The 22,625-nt window shown below is 33.7% G+C and overlaps 1 protein-coding gene across 2 annotated transcripts in view; it reads left to right on the forward strand.

The window, feature by feature from the left end:
- Positions 1-22,625, forward strand: part of TRIO (trio Rho guanine nucleotide exchange factor) — a 485,555-nt gene that overhangs the window by 237,170 nt on the left and 225,760 nt on the right. For both annotated transcript variants that reach the window (XM_051969858.1, XM_051969859.1), the window contains one exon: positions 9,092-9,322. In XM_051969858.1, the coding sequence (XP_051825818.1) occupies positions 9,092-9,322 (231 nt within the window). The remainder of the gene's footprint in view (positions 1-9,091; positions 9,323-22,625) is intronic.

The raw sequence follows: 22,625 nt of genomic DNA on the forward strand, positions 1-22,625 counted from the left end.
AAATAAGACTTTCTAGGAAAGGGTCTCATGTCTGAAATGTCTTTCTTTTCATAGATGTTATTCAAAAAAAATTTTTCTCCAACTAAACCTATTCAAATGAATTATTTGAAAACCTACTAAAATTACATTATTTGTGATAGTTTTTCCCTTTTTGAATTCTGATGCTCTAAAATGGATTCTTTTTCATGTTAAGTTAAATTATTTCTGAGCAGATACAGGATTGGGGTATAAAATGTGTGTTTTAAAATCAAGTATATTTGTAAAATGCTTAGCATAGTGCCTGTCACACAGTGCTAAATAAATACCAGCTAATATTATTATCAATTCATAAATTAGATTATCTCATGCCAATTCATATTTATATATGCTATTTTAATGTTACGAAGTGCTTTTTAAAGAATTAGATTTAAAGAATCTAATTTGAATTAGATTTTTCAAATTTTATTACCATTTCATCAGTAATGAACTGAAATGTAGAAAGGTTCAATGAATTGCCCATAGTCACGTAGCTTCTCATCAGACTTGCAGAACTGGACCTAAGCCAAAGGCTTTTTTACTTTCTAACCCAGTATTCCTTTAGAAAACATTGATAATTTCAGAATTTACTTTTATGACATGTTTAACATAAATAGAATATTTGAATAATAATTTATGTAAATCTATATTCTTGGGTGTCAAAAAGTTACCTCTGTGACCTAGTTTTATAGTTTTTAAGTCTCGGGTTTAAGTCCCGAACTTATGAACTGCTTACTGATATTTCAATGTTTGCACAATAGCCAAGTGAGGAAAGTGCTTTTGTAGAGTTCATGAGGGCACCTTGTATCTCTCTTGATGATACTCAAAAGTATCATCCCTAAATTGCCAAACTATATTTTTGTTTTTAAAAAATTATTGTATAGATATATATGTAAGCATATAATATGTCTGTGTGTGTGTGTGTGTGTGTGTGTGTGTGTGTATGGAAATAGTGAGAGAGAGGGAGAGAGACAGAGACAGAGAGAAACTGTTTATGAAAGTAAAATCTCAGCAACACCAAATGTTAGAGCAATTTATTATTAAATAGAAATCTTAAGCTACAAATAAGTATTCTTCTTGTCTTTGGTCCTTTCCCTCTTTAAAAAACAAACAAACAAACACCTAATTTACCTAAACTTCATCTTGGAAATTGGGTCAGCTTGTCCTCTTTAAGGTTCTTCTTGATCAGAAGTGAGACATGTTTGAGTTAGGTTTTGTTTGTTAGTTTTTTTTTTTTCTTTTGAATCTGTAAAACTCTGTAGTATTTGTTTAGTACATGTTTATAAAATGTAAAAATTCAACACTATTGTCCTCCTCCTTCACCTCCTCCACCTTGGCTTTTCCCTTATAGAGCATGTTGATCCTATTCCTTAGAGCAGAGCAAAAAATTTAAAAGATGTTAACTGAATAAATCTTAACTAATGTTTGAAGGTCGAGTGTGGTTTTAAGAATTAAAAATTCCAATAATGACTGTTGTTTTTTTTCTCTCTCTGTGTGTGTGTGTAGATAGATCTTTATCTAGATAGATTGATAGCTATCAGAGAGAGAGAGAAATTTGTCCGAATCTCAGTTTTTCCTGTTGTTAAAAAAAAGTGAAGGATCATAATTTTTTTTTTTTTTGGCCTATCAGAACCACTACTCATTTCCTGAGAATAGAATGTAATATCTGAGATGTATTTTAAGTGGTAATGTTTGGACTGTTTGGTCACTCCTGTGACCTGTGGCACATGTTTATTAGATAGATGCAGGAGTAGGGCTAGGGCCAGGGCCAGGAATGTGATCTGTAGCCATGGGAACTATGTTTTTGCTCTGAGAGAATACAAGGGTCATACCTGGGGCCTTAGCTTAATTCTAAAAAAACTGATAGAACTTTACATAGAGCTGAATATAATTCTGATACCCCCATGCATCTTTTTAAAAGTGATCTCCTTTTTCTTTTAAGCTGTTCAGACTTCTCCCTAGGGTGGAAGTATTGAGTTAATTCTTTGGCTCTGGGAATTATAGAATCAGAATATCAGATGTGCAAAAGAATTTAGAAATCATTTAGAACAAATCTTTCTTTTTGTAGGTGAGGAAATGTTCAGATTCAAGTCAAATATTCACCTTATGCTTTTAAGTAAAATCCTTTTAAATTTTAAAAAAGAAAATTTAAACTATCATTCTACTTTTCTTGTTTCTAGTGAGTGGTATTGATGGTGTAGTTAGGAAATAAGAAGTCTTGCCAGTAAAATTTATTTTTTTACATAAACACCTGCTTTTCTCTGTTTTAATTAGACTTGCCCCATGTTGATCCTGTTTGTATTTCAACAACAGGAGCATACCTGAGTCTTATAAACGTTTGCTTGCTTCAGCTTGCCAGATTTGGCGCTAATGTACTTGATCACCCAGATGGAGATGGCAGTAAACAGAAAGAGTTAGCATGACTTGTAGTTTTACTTTTTTAAATATTGTATTGATGTAGGAAAACATAAGGGAAAATAAAAAGAACATCTCTGTCTCTTTCTTCCCTAGAACCATCCTTTTAAAATAAAGCATAGTTAAGCAAAATGAACCAACACATTTGACTTATAGTTTTAGGGATATTATATGTTAGTTCTGTTTTGCTTTGTAGAAATATACTAAACATTTTCTGTTTGTAAAAAGTTGATCAATTCTCAATTAGCCCTTGACCAAATTACTAGATTAAAAATCCCAGTTAGAATACATTAAAATCAGTAAATGAAACAAATTGTTCATTAAAAACCATTTACCACTTTAAGACATTAAGAATAATCTATAGGATCAGAACAGGAGACAGGCTTTTTTATCTTGAAGTGCTAAGACTCCAACAAAACTAGACAATACCACGAAACATGGAATTTCATTCCTGCTTTACCACTAATTCCCATGTGACTTCAGACTGGTTCACTTCATTTTTCAGTTTCTTCATCTATAAGAAGAGTGAATTGGATGAGCAAATCTTAAAACTCTTTTTGCTCCAACATCCTATTATTTTATGTAACTTAAGCAAACTTACTCCCTGCCTCAATTTCTTCATTTGAAAAAAAAACACACTGACTCACCACATGCCTTAACAGGACTTTATAAAGTTTAATAAGCTCTTCTCTACAAAGCCTGTTGTGTTTCTTAGCTTCAAGGCACTGTATAAATACAGGATGATATTATTATTGTCATTAGGTAGATAAAAACAAACAGCAAAATATATGAGTCACTCCAATCATTAGCTTTATAAAGTTACACCTCTGTTATGGGTATAGAATCTCAGTTACCTTGATAGTAACTTTATAAACCAATTATTTTAAAGCCTCATCAAACAAAGCAGTGTTGCATTGGATTTAATAGTTTATACTCAATTTTTGGCATCACATCAGAGTTGGTAAGTTTCAAAAACAGTGCTTGTTTTTCTTTTTCCATTCCCTTCTCCTTTAAAAATATCTCCTAGAGAGTTGAGATGTTTCCAAGCTGCAGTGTTAGAAAGGGAAAAAAATCCCCCATAAAATCAACCTGGGGCCATTGTAGAAGAGTAATGTTGTGTCCTACATAGTTTTAGTAACTACCTGGGAATTCAGGTAGTACAAGGACTAGAACACCTTGTCTGGAGTCAGATTTCATCTTCCTGAGTTCTAATGTAGTTTCAGATACTTGCTAGCTGTTTGACCTTGAACATATATATCCTTAACACAGTTTAACTCAATTTCCTCATCTATAAAATGAGCTGGAGAAGGAAATAACAAACTAGTCAAGTTATCTTTTGCCAAGAAAACCCCGGATAGGATGATGAAGAGTTAAACACGACTGAAAAATGAACAGTAACAAGAAGTAACTGCCACAAGGTTGCAGAAAAGATGAATCACAATGGAGTAAGCTGAAGAAAAGTACAGTCTTGTTTTGTGTACCAGTAGAGTTCATTTGTGCAACAAACCAGAAGCAGAAACACTCAATTACAAATCCAAATTCTGGAATTTTATTCTGAAAGCTACATTTGCACTTAGTTTGATTTTCCAGAAAGGCCTGAGAGGCTAGAGATAGCCATACAGTTAGCTTTCAATTCTACTGCAGGTATTGCCCTCAACTGAACAAAGAAAAATATTTCAGTTGGTGTGTAAACCTTTTGACTGAATTTTTATTAACTTTTTAGAGAAGTTACTTCACCCCATTTTTTTCAATTTTTTACCAGTATTAATTGTCTGCTTCCCCGAATCTGGCGCATATGGAATAACTTTGACCATGCTAATCTCTTTCCTTGTAATCACTTGAGATCCTTGAATTCCATCCTATCCCAAACTTCTTCAGATTTTTTTCAGGAAAATAAAATGGAGAGGATTATGTTAAATCAGAGTTGAGAAAGAGAATAGATATTTTTATACCAAATGCAAGATGAATATTAACTTCTATGCTATGAATAGTAGCTGTTACTTCTGACCCCAGGTCTTTCCCGTTTCCCCACTAAAAATAACAAAACACCAGAATACTTGTGCCCCTTGGATTGCCAGTGCATGTGTTATCTCATTAATTCACTTATTCCTCCTAGGGATTTCTTTATTCCTTTATTTTCCTCTACTCCCTCTCCATCCCCCCAAGAAAGGAAATTGCTATCTTCCCAAGAAAAGTTAATCTTCATTATTTATATCTTCAGCTGTCAGAATCTTTTGTTCTTAATTAGCATTCTTTATCAAATCATTAGAAACTGCATTCTGTTTTCTGGAACATAGAGTGGTTGCAACCTTCCTTTTAGATCTAAAATGTCAGATTTAAACCAAACAGACTTACCTGATGTTCAATTGATTGGTCTTGAACTATGTTTGGATGGTTATGTCAGGTTTAGCCATAGCCAGAAACCCTAAATACTGCTTCTTGTTCTTAGATTATGAAACTTTGACATTTTGCACATAGATAGATAAAGTAGATATTCCTGCTGGAGTCATTTAGCCACAATTATGTCTGATAGCAAATTTCAAGATCCAGATACCAGAAATAGAAATTGGCAAACTTGACAGTGAATTCTTGTGCAATTTTATTTTGTCATGTATGGCAGGAAAAAGTGGCAGCTTAAAGTGCAATGTTTAGACCACTGGGTCTGGAATCAGAAAAACACGAATCTGTTTCTAGCCTCATGCATTTACTTACTTTGTGACCGAGTCCTCTGGTCTGTTTTAGTTTCCTCATCTAAAAAATAGAGATAATAATAGTACCTACCTCCCAAGATTGTTGTGAAGATCAAAAGAGATAACATTTGTAAAATGTTTAGCACAGTGCCAGGCATGTAATAGGCACTGTAAATGCTAACGTTATTATTCTTTATTTACTTTTCATTAAAATAGTCTAATTGCTCACTTAGATTCTTGATACTTGTTTTCTCTTAAATATTGGAGGCAAATACTCCCTTGACAAGTTAGTACTATTTATCAAATATTTACGGACTTTTATTGCTTTAATTTTTTCATTTTCTTTCCATTTAGCTATAAATATTTGCTACTGATTTGGTTATTTATAAAACATTTAATTTTATAGCATGCAACTTAAACTTATAGCATCTTCTTAACCTTCCCCAACATGCGCACATGCATGTGCATTCTCTCTCTCTCTCTCTCTCTCTCTCTCTCTTTCACACACACACACACACACACACACACACACACACACACCCTAGTTTGAAATGAGGAAAACAGCCTATAAATTAATGGTAGAAGACTTATTGTAATAAAAAATTGATGTGAAATTTGCTAACTGGTCTCCTTACAAAGATACCTAGAGACAAAGCATAATTTGAAATTCTGTTGACTTAAGCTTTTTTTGACTACATGAGAATTTATTTGGAAGTAGAATCAAAACAATCCTGAAGTACTTAGCACATCATGAGCTTTTTATTAATTGCTTGGATTAGGCTTTTGTTTAAATTATATATAATTTATTTGGCCTCCCTTTTTCTTTGCAATAATTCCTTCTGTTCATTTCTTTCTGGGATATGCTAGGATGAAGGACATTTATACATTTATTTTTGGAATCTTCTTTTGCAAAATAGACTACTATACTATAAAATAATCATGTTTATCTTGGCCATAGAATACTTTTTTACTAAGGGTATGAAAAAACAGATTTTTCTGAGTTATTGAAATGAGTTGTGCTAATCTAATTCCCTTAAACTATATAAACTCTTGTCAGCATAATTGCATACAGGAATTCCTCTAATGAATTGGAATATATTCCCAAAAGGTTGTTTTTGAGGTTTAAAAAAAAAAAGCGAGTTTATTTTCCCAGTTTCCTTACATTTAAGTTTCCTAACATTTCAGTTGTTGACCCTAAAAATTTCTGCTGCTGCACTTTTTTTTTTTTCTGCATCAGCAGTCAGTCAGTAAGTCATAAACATTTATTAAGTGCTTACTATGTGCCAAGCACTGTGCTAAGCAGTGGGGATACAAAGACAAAAAACACTGCTATCAAACAACTCTCAATCCAGTGGGGAAGACAACAGGCAAACAACTATATAAAAACAATATATGCTAGGATAAGGTGGACATAATCAGCTAAGGCATGAGACTATTTGCATTACAGAGAATTGGGAAAGGCTTTTGCAGAAGGTAAGATTTGTAGCAGGAATTTAAAAGAAGGCAAAGAAGCTCATATTTGGAGATGAGAATGGAGAGAATTCTAGTCATAATATAGAACAAATGGTAAGACCACATTTAGGAGATGATGATTTTTGTTCAAGTAGACCAGTGTTAATTGATCACAGACTATATTGAGGTGAACAGGGTGTAGGAAGACTGGAAAAAAACAAATAATATAAGAGTTTCATTAAATCATTGTATGCCTTTATTGAATTTTCTGGAGAAATGTATTGTAATTGTTTTGTTTCTGTAAATCCTTTGTTAAGGATTTATATAAATTTGTATAAATCTACTGCTAAAGTAGATGGTTAATTGTACAATGTCTTTGACGAAAGTTTTTTGAGCTATTTAATCCTGTGACAAAATGAAAAATGTTTTTTACTTTGGAAATTGACAACTCCCCTAAAAATTTGGTATGACAGAATACCCCTGCCCTATCCTACTAAACTCTAATCAATATACTCTTGAATTGGGCTCACATTTCAGTTGTTGGGCAAGGACTGAAGTGGGGTTCTCACACTCTCACTCTCTGAGCTGCTAAAACAGCTAAGTAATCCCTATTCTCACAGGGAAAGTCCCAAATATCTTCCCACTGGGCTGGTACTCCATAATCTGACATTAAATAATCTTTTGGTTGGACTAGGAATATGTTAGAAATACTCTGGAAGCATTCTTTTTTTAACCTTTGCTATTAATAATAAGCCTTAAAGGGTTTTTCTATTTCAGTCATTTATATTTTACTTCTTGCTGCTTAAGGGCACAACTCCATTTATGTGTCTCGTAGGTCAGCCATATTTTTTCAAAAGTCTTATTCTGGTATTCATGTATTTAATGGTGAACAAGTAATGATCACCTTTCATGAATATAGAAGCACTTTAATCAAAGAGCTAACATACAGGTATTAGGAAGGGGAAAGTGACATTCTAGGAAACTTCCCTGGAAATAAGACAATAAAAAAGATTACAAAATACTGCCTTCCTTATTTGCTATTTATTGTTTGTAGTAGTTATCCTTATAATGTTATCCTTTCAGACAGTCACTGTATTTTCCTCCTTTTTGGTACTCATTTCTTTTGTAAATGAATTATCCCAAGTTATTTCCCTCTTTTAATAAAGGAGCCAAACGCCTTTAACATGTGTTTTCAGTTTTAGAAGGATCTGACTAGAAAGATAATAAAGAAGTATGTATTTAGAAATCACTCTGTTTCTTTCTTCTATCCAAATAACAACCCCTCTATTTTAGGCACATCATTGATATCTCCTTGGTTTTGCTGCCAGAATTTTCTGCCATGTTTGTCAAAATGATTCATAATGCTACTCACTTTTATCATGTAGTATTGCCTACAATAGAGTAGCTGCTTAATAGATATTGATTGATTGATTGAATAGGCTTAAATACATATATTATGTTTCTTCTTATATTCTACTTTTAAGACTTCTACCATACACACTCACACACACACATACATACACAGGAGAAATACATTTACAATATACTTACATATTTAATTTTAGTTTGATAATAAGCTGTCACAGTATAGCATTTCAGTGTTTTATGGGAATATCCTCTTAAAGTGAAAATTTTCAGACTAATTTCTGTACTGAATAAAATTCTGAACTTTATTTAGTTGGATTTAGACTTGACTCTCTTAATTTTCCTAGTATTTGTGTGACATATATAAAATTTTTATCAAATTTTATCGACAAATAATTTAAGCACTTACGATATATGTCCAGCACTAGTATTATTGTTGTTTTTTTAAGTTTTTCCAAACTTAGCATTTTTATTTTGTGGTATTGTGGTCCTTTAGAATGTTTGTATGCCATAATGAATTTAATATCACACTTGGAATAGGAAAATCCAGGTTTAAATCCTTCCTCTTAAACTGTGGGCAAGGCATAAAATCTCTTGGATATCCTGAATATTTATTGACTTAAGTTGTAGATGGCTTTTGATTTGTGTTGGTAGAAGGAACATTCATACCAAGGAAATCACAGACCTTTGAAACTGCTATGTGATAATTTTTTATACTGCCTTGTAATATCTGTTTTTTAAATACACATACACACATACATATGTGTATGTGAAAATATATATGTATGTTTGTATATATGAGTGTTTACTTATCCTAATGAGCTCTATTTTTGGAGGACCAGCCATTGATCAATTCAGATTCTGTAGCCATGTAATTTCAGTCGATTCTTTTTAGGAAAGAATGGTATATGTCAATTTATTAATAATTACACCGTCACACTCACACAGATAAATCTCTAATGTATTATTTATGCTAAGGTATGATCGCTCTTTTTTTAAACTTATTTTTTGTTTCTTGTCATCAGATAGCAGATAAAAAGTTTTATTTTTTTAATAGAAAAATTCATTTGAATTGAATGAAATCCATAAGAAGGTAGTGCTTGCTGAGCAGAGCCCTCAACTTTAATAAACATACTAAATTTATTCCTGGACAGGTAAGCCAAGATGGGAAATCACTGCTTGACAAGCTTCAACGACCTTTAACTCCTGGCAGTTCAGATTCATTGACAGCCTCTGCAAACTACTCCAAGGCTGTGCACCATGTTCTTGATGTCATCCATGAAGTTCTTCACCATCAGAGACAGCTAGAAAACATCTGGCAGCACCGAAAGGTCCGTCTGCATCAGAGACTTCAGCTGTGTGTTTTCCAACAAGACGTTCAACAGGTAAGTTGTTGACATTGCATAGGTCTGTCATTTATTAAGCTTGGAGTGTTTTGTAATATTTGGCAGAAAATAAGGATGATGAAAACATACAGAGGAGTGATAGTGTGATGTTGTAGATAAAGAACTGAACTTGGAGGTCTAGATTCAAAACCTACCTCAGATATTTAAGAGGTATGTGACTCATAGCTTCTGATCCTTGCTCTACTTTTCATTACATTGAGGATAATAGTAGTACTTAAATCACAAAGTTGTTGTGAGGATCAACTGAAATAATTTTTATAAAAGTGTATTGTAAATGCCTTATAAATAAAAGTTTTTATTATTAAAATGCATCTCTATTTCCATTGCAATGTTGGTAATTATTATAAGCTACAGTGGTGCTGCAATTTGACACTACTCTGCAGTTTTATTGTTTATGCTATATTTTCTTCCTTCTGAAAATTGTATATTAGGATTTCAATAATTTCTATCGCCTGTCTTCTTAGGAAAATTCCATGATATATGTTACAAATTAGTTGCAAGAATGTACACATTAACATTAATAACTGTTGTATGTCTGCAGTGACCTAAAGGCAACTAAGCCTCTTGAGTTAAGAAAAGTCTGTAGAGTCCAGGGAGGCATATTGAGCAAAGCTTTATGAGGCAAGTGAGATTTTTTTAGTGAGGTTTGGGAAGATATCAGGAGGCAGAAGTCAAAGTATTTCAGGCATAAAAAGTAGTTTGAATGAAGGCACAAAGGTGGAAAAGCAAAGCTTATATTTCTCTTAAGTCTAGTTTGGTTACATCATAGGATCTTAGATTTGATGTTGCAAAAAGCTTTAGTGAACCAACCCCCTCATTTTACAAACCTAGAGTTAGTATAGTTAACATCTGAACACTTGTCCTTTGGTGTGATTCTTTCTCCTATATCCTGTGAAATAAGGCTGCTAAAATAGTGAAGAGCTATATTTTGAAAGATTTTGAAAATCAAATTAGAAACTAGTCTTTATATTAGAAGCAGTGAGAAGCCATCAAAAGTTTTTAAATGGAGGGAGAAAGTGTTCAAAGACATGTAAACAAAACAATCAGTCTGGTGGTATTGTGAAGTTGGATTTAAGAGAAAGATTTGGCAGTTGCAGTCATCTATTCAAAACATGATAATCTACAAGATAGACTGCTGGGGAAAGGTATGAAATGCAGGACACAGTTGCAAGAAGGGATGATATTGTGGAAAATTTGACAGCTGATTAGAAGTGACTAGCAAGCTAAAAGGTAGAATTAAGATGACTTCAAAGATTCAAACTGAAATGTTTATGGCAAACGAGGAATAAAAAATAAACACTTTTAAAACTTTGTGCTAAGTGCTTTACCAATATTATCTCATTTGAATCTTATAACGCCTCCCTTACCTGGGAGATAAGTGCTACTGTTATTCTTATTTTACATTTGAAGAAACCAAAGCAGACTGTGATGAAAAGATTTGTCTGGAATCATAAACTCCAAGGCTGGATTTGAACTCATGTTTCCTGGCTCCAGGCCCAGTATTCTATCCACTAGTTGCCTCTTAATTTTTTTTTTAATGCATGCTGCCTATGAAATAATAGGACTAGGGTTCCATCCACTCTTGTTACTGCCATTTATTACTTGTATGAAGTTGGACAAGTTACTTTCCTTCTCCAGACTTCAAATACTCATTTCTAAATTAAGGAGGTTTGATCTCTGAGGTTTCACAATTGGTACAGCTAGAATATGAACACTTATTCCTCTAAGTCTATGACTATCACTAGGAAGAGGAATATCAAGAGAATGAGTAGATTTGTTTTGTTAATTGTGATTTTTGTCATCAAGAAACAAAAGAATTTCCATATACAAATAAAACCAAAAATATGCTTCTATAAAAATCTGTGAACATTTATTAAATGTGTTTTTTAAAGAACTTAGTAAGTTTTTTTTTGGGGGGGGGATTAAGTATTCTACTTGTTACATTTTAGGTGTCAGTAGAATATCCAGAAATTAATCTCTATTGGGTGGCTACAAATGAATAGTTGAAGTTGGGGAGGGAAGTTGGAACTGAAAATATAGTTATAAGATTTATTAGAATAAAGGTAATAGCCAAAGACAGTGGAATTGCCAATGCTTTATAACTTGGTTGGAAAAGAAAGAAAAGGATTTAAAAGTTGAGGGATGACAATATTAGAAGTCAAGATAAAGAAGAAGAGTCAATAAAAGGAGAAAAAGAAGCTTTGGTTATATCAACTGCAAAAATTTAAGGAGAAGAAAATGTCAGAGGGTCAGAAGAGACAGAGGAGATAGCTCCTTAACAGTGAAAACTTCTAAAGAGTTCTGAGCACTATGACAAAATGAGCACTAAACAAAAAACCCATTGCATTGGGTGATTTAGGATTCATAACTGACTTTGGAGAGAGTAATTATAGTTGAGTGTTCAGGACAGCTGGCAGAATCTAAGAAACAGGAAAGATTACATGGTGAGGAAGGGGAAGCATTAAATATATACTAAGCTTCTAATAATGTGGCAGTGAAAATGATTAGCAGTTAGACCAACTAGAACTTAAAATTTTCCCTGATCTTTTATTGAGATCTCCCATGAAAACTAAATAATTGATTAATGAATGTATAGCATTCATTATGATTTATTAGTAATTCATTATTATTCATTAATGCTTAATAGTATTGTTTTTTCTTTTCTCTAAAAAGAAAAAATATTATTAAGTAGCAAAGAATTTATAAAGAAAATGAAGCAAGATAAATAGTATATGTGATTTCATTAAATTAATTGTAATGTTGTCTTTAAAAAAAAATTTCCAATAATATATCCTTGTTATAGTCTTTTAATCCTGAAAATGAAAACTGCACTTCTAATACAATTTGGAGGATTAAAAAGAGCATATAATACATGATTATGTGAATGTTGAATCAGGCATAAGCACCTGCTTTGAGTGATTTAGAAGAGGAGACTGGTTTAAATCAGTTGTCAGCTCTTGAGAATGAGGAATTGAAATGTATAACCAAGGAATCCTGTGATGATCTAAAGAAAGATGGTGCTAAGCCTTTGTGACATGACTAAAAGAAATGCTTCCATCCTTAGGTGATGAGAAATTGTATTGTTAAAATATGTACTAGCTCATATTTCAAACTTTCTTAAAAAGCCATCTGAAGGGGAACATGGTTTATGTTTAAAAGAACTAAGATATTAGCATTTTTCCTGTCTTTTTTAATTAATTAATTTTTTAATGTACATTATTTTATGAATTATGTTGGGAGAGAAAAATAAGAAGAAAAAGGAAAAACTATGGGAGAGAAAAAAACAAACAAGTGAACATAGCATATGATGATTTACATTCAATCTCCATAGATCTTTTTCTGGACGCAGATGGCATTTTCTGTCCAGTCTGTTGGGTTTGCCTTGGATCACTGAACTGCTGAGAAGAACCAAATCTTTTGTAGTTGATCATCACACATTTTTGCTATTATTGTATACAATGTATTCCTAATTCTGGTTATTTTTCTCAGCATCAGTTTGTGTAAATCTTTACAAACCTTTCTAAAATCAACTTGGTCATCGATTTTTATTGAACAATAATATTCCATTACCTTAATATGCCACAATTTTTCCACTAATTCCCCAATTGATGGGCAACTAACTACTCCTTTTCCATTTCTTTGCTGCTACAAACATTTTTGCACATGTGGGTCCTTTTCCCTCTTTATGATTTCCTTGGGATATAGACCCAGTAGACAAAGCTAGGTCTGGGTCTATATCCCTCTGCTGGGTCAAAGAGTTTGCATGGTTTTGTAGCTCTTTGGGCATAATTCCAAATTGATCTCCAGAATGGTTGAGTCTATTCCTGTCTTCTTGATCAACCCAAAGTTCCCTCCCTGAGTGCCTGAGCATATTGCTGTAATTAAATCCAGTTAGGTTAAATACTTATAATTGTTTAATGATTATTAATGCTACTTATTAAGCTTTGTTTCTTGTAATACTTTTTGTGAATGTTCTGTGTATAACTTAATAATCAAATTCTGATATTGTTGCTCATTCTCACTGTATGCTACAAAACTGGCATGGTAGAAAGAGAGAATGGCATAATGGAATGCTTCCCATTTATAATTAGGAGATCTGGGCACAAGTTCAGTCTCAGACACTAGCTTTGTGACTTAGTATAAGTTATATATATATATTTTAGGAAAGTTTATGAAAATCGGCATACAACAGTGACTTACATATATTTCCATTTACTATCAATTGTCCAAGAGCAATTATATATCATATGCTATCTTCCTAGGAGGAGGATATCTTTTAATATCCAGTGTATTTCTCTAATCAGCAGGTGAAATGTTCCAAATTCACAGGTAAAAATCTTACTTAGATTTATGACAAATAGAAGAAATCATTTCCTGTCCTACCAAGTAGAAGGAAAAGGTTGTGTCTCCTTCCTCTGAATGGATTCTTTTCCTCTTTTCTTCACTCCCCCACACCAACTTGATTGGTGCTGTAAGGAGAGAATTGGGCTCATTAAGGAAGGCCTAGAAATTACAAAGGAGGAACTAAAATGTAGCCTGAGAATTCTTAATAGCCTGCTTTGGGGGCAAAGTATTTTTAATGGACTGGAATTTTAAAACAGCAAATATTAATTTCAATATGCAGAAAGATAATTAAAATGGGGATGTAGGCCAGTTCCCTTAGCCAGCTTCCTCTCCCCCCACACCCCCCCTCCCCTCCAAAAGCAGCAAATAGGATATATCAGGTTGGAAGTCAAAGGAAGAAAGTATTTTGTAATAGATGTAATGTGTACAGTCCTGTTACCCTACCATATAAAATATATAATTGCCCTTAAAGGGAAACAGTGCTGTTTTGTAGTTTACATTTAATCAGGAATGGTTTGGACTTGTTCTCTTGAGAAAATAGGAAATTACAAGTGGGCTTGGTTTGGGGAGTGATGAGAAGTGTTGATAAGATTAAAGAAAGCAAACTTGTTTTTCTTTGAAGAAGTAGATAGGAGACAAATTCAAAATTATTTTCCCCCTAAAACTCAAATGAAAGGTGCATAGGGAAGTCTTGTACAATCTATTTGGAAAGAGAAGTAAAGGGAGTGGAAATTTTGAAATAATGGTTTTTTTCACGCAGTGATTGCTCAGCTTTCTTCTTGCCTCTGGAATTTGGATTGCCCTCCCTAAGGCTAGAGACTTTGATAAGGGAGCTGTTACTTATTTTCCAGAATGTGACCATCTTGCCTCTTCCTGACTGTTTCCCTCTTTCTTCCAACCCTAGCATCCTTATCAGAATGTCAGCTTTTTGAAAGCAGGGACTATCTTGATGAATTATGTCCCTGGTGCTTGGTATATGTTGTTCATTCATTTCAGTATTATATGATTCTTCATGATGTCATTTGGGGGCTTTCTTGGCAAAGATGCTGGAGTGCTTTGCCATTTCTTGGCTTGCCATGGTTACACAGCTTGTGACTAAGTGTCTTAAGGCCAAATTTGAACCAAAGAAGATGCATCTTCTTGACTCCAGGCCCAACATTCCATCCACCACATCATTTAGCTGCCTGCCTAGTGTATAGCAAGCTCTTAATAATTGCCTTTTTAATACATTTAATTGTTCAAAGAAGCTCATTTAATATAGGACATGACACTAAGGCCAGATAATAAAAACTAAATGATAGCAGATTAATAATAAAAGTAATAATAAAACTCATATGGTTTGTAAAGGCTGTTTTACAAAAAAAGGCAAAAGAAAAATGAAAATATTATCATCTCCAATATACCTAAGAATGTGACTATGAAATAATTTTTTTCTATCGCATTTCCTTGATATTAAACGTCCTAGTATCTTGCAGTGAGTCATAAGATTTTAAGTCTTTTATAAGACACAGAATTTATTTTTGGAATGATTATTGAAATAGGATGACAGTTTGTAGCTGAAATATTAGAAGGATGCTGTCAGTTCAAACATTCAACAAAATTAGTATTTTCATTCCATCCTAGAAAGTATGTTTGCCCCGTTTGCCTTTGTTCTCATCTTTTCCCATCCCTTTACAGACTTTGGTCTGTTGACAATCACCTTTCTTTCTCATCTTCATCTCCTTTTTCTCTCCTGGTTCTTTTTACTCTGCCTATAAGCATTCAAAGTATCCCTTTAACCTTAAAAAACAAACAGAGAATAACACCTTCCCTTAATTTTCCTCCTGTCTCCAACTATCATCCTACAGTTTTTTCCCCCTTCACTGATGGACTGGGACTGCAATTTTATTAGCCAGAGGAAACCCTCTCTGCCTCTCTGCCAATTAAAGTCAACATCATTCTCTCAACTTATGATCTTAGGGAATTTTTGGAGCACTGAGAGAGCTAAGTGATTTGAAAAGGATTTCACAGCCATTTTGTGCCACACTGCTAATCTTTGACAAAGAATAGTCTGCACTTTCTTCTCTCTCTCTCTCTCTCTCTCTCTCTCTCTCTCTCTCTCTTTTTCTCTCTCTCTCTCTCAAGTCTTAGAGGCCATTAGCAAAAATAGTTTTACATAATAGAAGAGTGTGTGTGTGAGAGAGAGAGAACATTTTGTGATGGTAAGATACTGTGAGTTAAAGAGCTTGAGAAAACTATCTAGAAGGTGAGATTAACTTATTTTTAAGATTCCTAAAGATTCTAAGAAGTTGGAGGTAAGAGAAATGATTATTTTTCTCTTTTATTAATAGCCAATTATTGAATTAGGACTAAGGTTTTTTCCCCTTTTCCTCATTTAGAAATCAGCCTTTCTAGGCTATTTAGATAGTCTTTGAAATGCAAGACTAAAAATGAGATGAAATATTGGATAAGACACACCCAGTTGGGTAAATTTAGATCTGATCAAAAGGTAAAGAAATTTTAGTTTAGGTGAATTGGTAGGTTTTGGCCCATGGACAGGTTGAAGTAGAAGTAGGTTCCTTCCTTTTGTCTAGACTTCCCTGATTGGGGTGATAGGGATATAGAAAAATGTCTTTGTCCAAGACTATGATCAGAGTCATGTTTCCTAGCCTCTCATTATAATATTCATTCTCTCATAAATTGTTACCTAATCAGGTTTGATTTCCACTCTTAGGAGCACCCACTTTTCCAAAAGCAGAGAGATACTGAGTGAGTTCCATGAGGAGTCTTTGGCATTCAAGATTGCCATTGATCCCTTTTATTAATTATCTGTAAGCATAATTAATAAAATGATTACCCAGAAACTATGTCTCTCAAACTTTTTCATTCCTTCTAATATTTCAGCTACTAACAGAGGTAGAGGCAAAGTAAATTTCCAGGACAGTCCTGCCAAAGCATGGAGGTAGGAGATGGAATGTCATGAAGGAGAAACAGTAAAATGACCAGTGTGATTTGACCATAGAGTGCCTGAAGAGAGTGGTTTTTGATGTGTCAAAAGTTGGAGTTAGGTTGCAAAGAGTTTAAATGCCAAGAAGAAGAGTTTGTATTTGATTCTAGAGGTAAAAAAGATCAACAAATTTCATTGGGTAGAAGAGTGACATGGTCATATTGTGTTTTAAGGAGATCACTTAGACAGCTGAGTAAAGGATGGATTAGAGAATGGAGAGATCTGAGGCAAGGATATTAATGAGTAGGCTCTTATAGTAGTCTATAAAAGATTATGAAAGGTCTGAAGTAGTGGAGTAGCTATGTATAGAGGCAAAAGGGACAGAAAAGCCAAAAGTTGCAGAGGCAAAAAAGACAATATTTGACAGTTGATTAGATAGGTCGTATGAGTGAAAGTGAGAAATCAGGGAAGACACTGAGACTTTGAATTGTAGTAATTAGAAATATAGTGGTTCTATCAATAGAAATAGGGAAGTTATGAATTAGGAATAAATTTTGGGGGAAAAAATTAGTTTTGTTTTTAGATATCTTGATCAAGATACTTTTTAGACATCTAATTTGAAATATTGATTAGGAAGTTATCAATGTGGGAATGGAGCTGAAATGAGAAAGGAGAGCTGAAAATAAATATAGACCTGGAAATTATATCTGCATTGAGATGATAATTTAACCAATGGAATCTGATGAAATCACCCAGTGAGAGTATATATAGGGGAAAAGTTCCAAGAAAGACACTTGAGGATGCCCACAGTCAGAGGTTATTATATGGAGGAAGATCTAGTAAAGGAGTTTATTAAGTAACAGTCAATTAGGCGGAAACCAAAAAGGAACAGTTTCAGGAGGGAGTATCCAGGAGAAGGTTGTAAAATGTTGAAGCCCTCTGAGAAATTAAGAAAGATGGGGATTGAAAAAAGGCCAATAGATTTGGAAATCATGAGATTATGGTTACTTTGGAGAGAGCAGTTTCAGTTGAGTAAGGAAGTCAGAAAACAGATTGCAAAGAATGAGAAGTGAGTGAGAGGAGAGGAAGTGGAAACAGTGTTGGTAGTTTTTACTAGGAGTTTGGCTATGAAAGGGAGGAGAAATGCCGGACAGTTGGCTGATTGAAGATAATGGTAAGTTTTAATGAAGAGTTTTTTGTTTTGTTTTGTTTTGTTTTTTTTTTTTTTGTAACATGAAAAACATTTGAGCATTGTTTGTAGATAATAGGAACAGAATCTAATTAAGTTGAAGATTGGAGAGGAGATTGAGAATGTTAGGGACAATATGCTTGAAAAGTTGGTTGGAGGTGGAATGAAGGGTACAGAATCCACTTATACCTCACTTTTACATTTTCTTTTATGTACATACAACTGTACTGAAAATTATCTCTTTAAGGTTATTGGTGGCCTCTTACTTGCTAGCTCAACCTGTATGAATCAGTCTGTCCAAATGAAGATTGGGGAAAATTACAAAAAAAGATAAAGGGATTCATTCGCCAGCCACTGACCCAGTTCAGAAGGGAAACCACAAAATCATCTGGGGAACAGAGTAGGGGTACATTTGAGAAGGGGGTTACATTTTCTCAACAGGATGCTCAATCATCCTGGAGGTCCAGCCATCCTGAGGGTCCTATTCTAGAGCAGAAAGAGAAATAAAAGTTGGTGGAGAAATGTGGATTGAGGAATGTTAGGAGGATAATTGGTGAACACAAAGTACTACAATTGAGTATTGCTAGGAAGGTGGAATGTAACTCATCACTCTCTCCTATAATAAATTAATCTTGTACTTCTTGGGATCATTCCACAATCCCCAGAGGTTTAGGATTTCATTTTGGAAACCACTGTTTTAAGGCAATGCTGATATAAGGGAAAAGATGTAATATGTGGCATTAAGACTCGGCTTCAAGCCTGACTTTTTTCCTTTATGACCTCTAGAAATTGACAGGCTCTCAGAAGTCACAATATTTTCCTGTGGTAAATGGGAATGATATTGTCTAGATTATCTGTTTCACATCATTATGGGACATCTTCTAATTCTTAAACACTATATAAATGTAAGTTGTTGTTATAGGATAAATGTCATTTTCCTGGACTTTAAGACCCTCTGCCATCTGCCTTCAGTGAACTTTTCTAGCCTAATTTTTACAATATTCCCTTTTATATGGTATTCTTTTAATGAAACTGAATTATCAGCTATATCCCTTATTTATCATGCACTCTCTCCCCTCCTCTCTTTTGGAATGTATTTCTACATCTTTTTCTCCATTTTAAGGCCCAAATCTTAAACCCTCTTTTATTAGAGTGACAGGAGAGCTTCAGTTAAAAAGGATTTGTGTTTCTTTAAAATACTTGGGATCGCTTTGGTCCTCTCACATTCTTCTTTGTATTTTGTTAATATTTATACATTTTATATCCTGCCTCCAGCCATGGCTTAAAGAGATGAGTTTTGAGTTAGGATTTCAGACTGCTCACTGCACCAGGAACTCTTAAAACTATAAATTGAACAATAGGTTTTGATTGGCCCAGGTAAAGGGAATTTTTTCACTGGGAGTTTCTGACAACTTGTAATGAAATCCCAGGTTAGTAAAAATAATAATAATAGTAATAATAATGCAAGACACTTGAAGTCAGAGGCTATCATTATTTGTTCAATGTTTCAAACATGTTACTGTTTAATAGGTAATTAATTTAACATTAATAAGTTAAATTGATAGATCCTTTTAGTATAAAAATTCCTTTCAATTGATATTGATCATATTCCATCCATTTCTTCTACATTCCTTACCTTACTTCTCCTATATATCTCAGTAATGTGTTACAAGATATTCATGCCCAGCATGTGTCCCTCTGTTTCCCTTAGGGTAATATGAAGCTTTTTTTGTTGACTATGACATTCCGTGGTTCAGAGTCATTCAACATCAATGTATTTATTTATTTTTTTTAATATAACAATTGAACTTTGTTTCAAGGAAAAGTTGGGAATCTAAATGCCAACTTCTATGCAAATCTCTATATCTCTTAAGACATTGGGAACTTATTTGGGTTTTCATTGTTTCCGGTATTGAGGCAATTAGTACAAAGCCATTTATACTTAGGAAAGGCTGGAGGATCTCACCATCTGTAAAGGGACCCTTTCTTCTATTTGGAATCTGAGCTTGATCTCTTCCAGAGAAATGGCAAACACATCTGTCTAACATGGTCTGCTTCCTTTGTGCCTAAATATTAATAAGCCAGGATTCTTTGAACACAATTATGTCTTACTATCTTTCAAGAATCTTGATTCATTTCCATATATGCTTGAGAGATACCTTGCTAAAAGAGAATCTTTAAGACAATATTGTGCTCTTCAGAAACATGTACTTAAAAATAATGAACAAACAATATTTATTAAGGATACTTTATTTTATACCTTTTGGTCAATTGTATAACTGCAGATTTATTTCACTATAGATTCTTGTTTGCAAAATCATATCTGTTCTCATTTTAAACCTTTATCAAGAATAATCTTGCTTATTACTCTCAAAAAAATTTGTTGAAATGGAGGTGTACATGTCAATAATTGTTATCATTTTCTCTAGTGACCTTTTTGATAATGAATAGTTCCAAGATTTTTTTTTTTCCTTAAGCTTTATTATTTTCTGGTCTTTCAAATAGATTGAGAATCGAACCCTTAAAATTATGTCATTTTCTATGCAAACTTCTCCACAGCATTCTGATTTAGCTATTCTTCTTTTCTTTGCTGTTTCTATTTCATAATTCAGAATATCATGATTTGTTATATTAAAGGCCAAATGTGTTGTCTTCATTGCAGGTGATTGAGAAATTATTTTTATGAAAAATTTTATTGGTTATTTCCATTTTTTCATCCATTCTTTTGCCTATTGATCTTCTTTTGAATGTCATTGGGCTTCTTTTGCACCTTTGAGTCTTTAAGCTTTCTATAATTTTTTTTTATTTTTATTTCACTGCTTTTTCCTATTTTATGAGGTTTTGCTGCTTATAATCTTTCATAATATTTCTCCATGAGATTTTACTAATGCATTTATGTTTTTAATCATTTTTGCCTTGGCTACCATATCATTTTTGGCAAGGAAATCAAATGGTTGCTGAATAAATTGTCTCCTATGCTCTTCTGGCCTCTCTATTGGAATAAATTTTCTGAGAACATGGTGAATAATTTTGTTTTATCTTTTTCCATGCTGACCTTTACTTTCAGGTCAATGAGGATTAACATATACTAAATACTTATTAATTTAGAGAGCCTTATTTAGGTCTTTATGGTCTTTGCCAATTCATCTTCTGCGACTCATAATCTACAATTATTTTCATGGGGCTATTTTTGTAAATGCGTATCATGAGGTCTATAATATGAAATAGCTGACTGTCTCATGAAATGTTTCTTGTTGCCTTTGGACACATCATAAAACCATTGCTACCAACTCACTTATTTGTCTCTCCCAGGAGAACCTGTGACCTCTACTTCTATTTCTCTACCACTTCCTTTTGTTTTCCTACTTTATTTATAGAATCTTAAGATTTATATGATTCAATTCCTTCACTAGTATATGTATCCAGTGGTCCTTGAACAGGAATTTCACATTTGTAATATAAACAGCTATCTAAAATTTCTAAGACAAATCTAGTGTTATTGTGATAGTTAGCACAATTTGCCCCCTTTTACATCATTGTGACATTATACTTTCTGGAAGGAGAAAAGGCCACACTAGATTGAAGAGCATTTTATATTTTTCTTTGCTACATTGGTGGCCAAAGAGAATTCTGTACTTAACTAGGCTGGCACACAGAAAGCAGTGAGAATGCTCCTTTCCAGCATAGTAGAATCTTTTTTGTGTTCTGTTTACAAAGCCTTTTAGAACCCACGTTCACCTCTGTGCCACAAGAAGACCTACACTAAGATAACTCAAATAAGTTTGTGGACTGCTGCATGCTGGATATAATCCAAAGCTCTAGCTTTCACTAAGTGGGCTGGTTCTCTACAGTACCTGACTTGTCAAGCAGCTGTGTAGATGAATACAGATGGGGGAGGGCTCAGAAATCTTGTAGCAATCACCATTCCCACTGAACCATCTTTCTGAATTCTTTACCATGCTTTTGGACATCCTCTAGAGCTAGGATTCTTAATTTTTTTTTTTTTTTGGTATCATGGGGCTCTTTGGGAGTTGAGTGAAAACTATAGACACTCCCCCACCCCCTCAGTAATATTTTTAAATAGGTGAAATAAAATACTTAAAATTACAAAGGAGGCTAATTATATTGAAATAGTTGTCAAAACTCTTTAAAGTTCACAAATCCTTGGTTAAAAATCTCCTGCTCAACTCAGGGCCAGGCAGTCTTTCCAAAGTGCACCGCTAGATTTCTCAACTCTTGCTATTTGTGCTAAGAGAGGGTGTGGGAAGGTAGGGATGCTCAAATTTACACAAGTGCATCCCACTCATTTCAGATTCATTTTGCTTAACAAGCTTCTCTTTTAAAATGCAAATAAGCCCTGGGAAGGTTGAGTCTATCAGTTAATAATTGGTTAATCAATCATTAATCCTTTGGTGAGAACTACTTTAATAAAGTGCTGGACCACCTTCAGATAATTGTTAAACATCCAACCATGAAATGCTTCAGTGAGGGGGGAAAAATTGGAGAGGGATGGGATAGAAGGTATTGTTAAAGAATATTCTGAATCATGGAGCCCAGCTTTAAATGTAATCTACAAGTGAAGGGTTTTGAAACCAAAAGGATGGCCAAAAGGAGGGCACAGGAGGCACAGGAGAAGACAGGCCAAATGTGAGAGAGAGAGTTGTAAAGAAAGGGAGGTGAGCTTTCTTGGCAGTTCTGCTTCTAGCTTCCATAACAGCTATCCTGATGTGTCAACAGAAGCAATTTCCCAGAAGCCTTTAACATAAAATGCCTTTGGTTGTTAATTCCCAGAGAAGCATTGCATCAGTAGTGAAGTTTCAATT

Source organism: Antechinus flavipes, chromosome 1 (assembly GCF_016432865.1).
Source record: "Antechinus flavipes isolate AdamAnt ecotype Samford, QLD, Australia chromosome 1, AdamAnt_v2, whole genome shotgun sequence".
In the NCBI taxonomy this organism is placed as follows: Eukaryota; Metazoa; Chordata; class Mammalia; order Dasyuromorphia; family Dasyuridae; genus Antechinus; species Antechinus flavipes.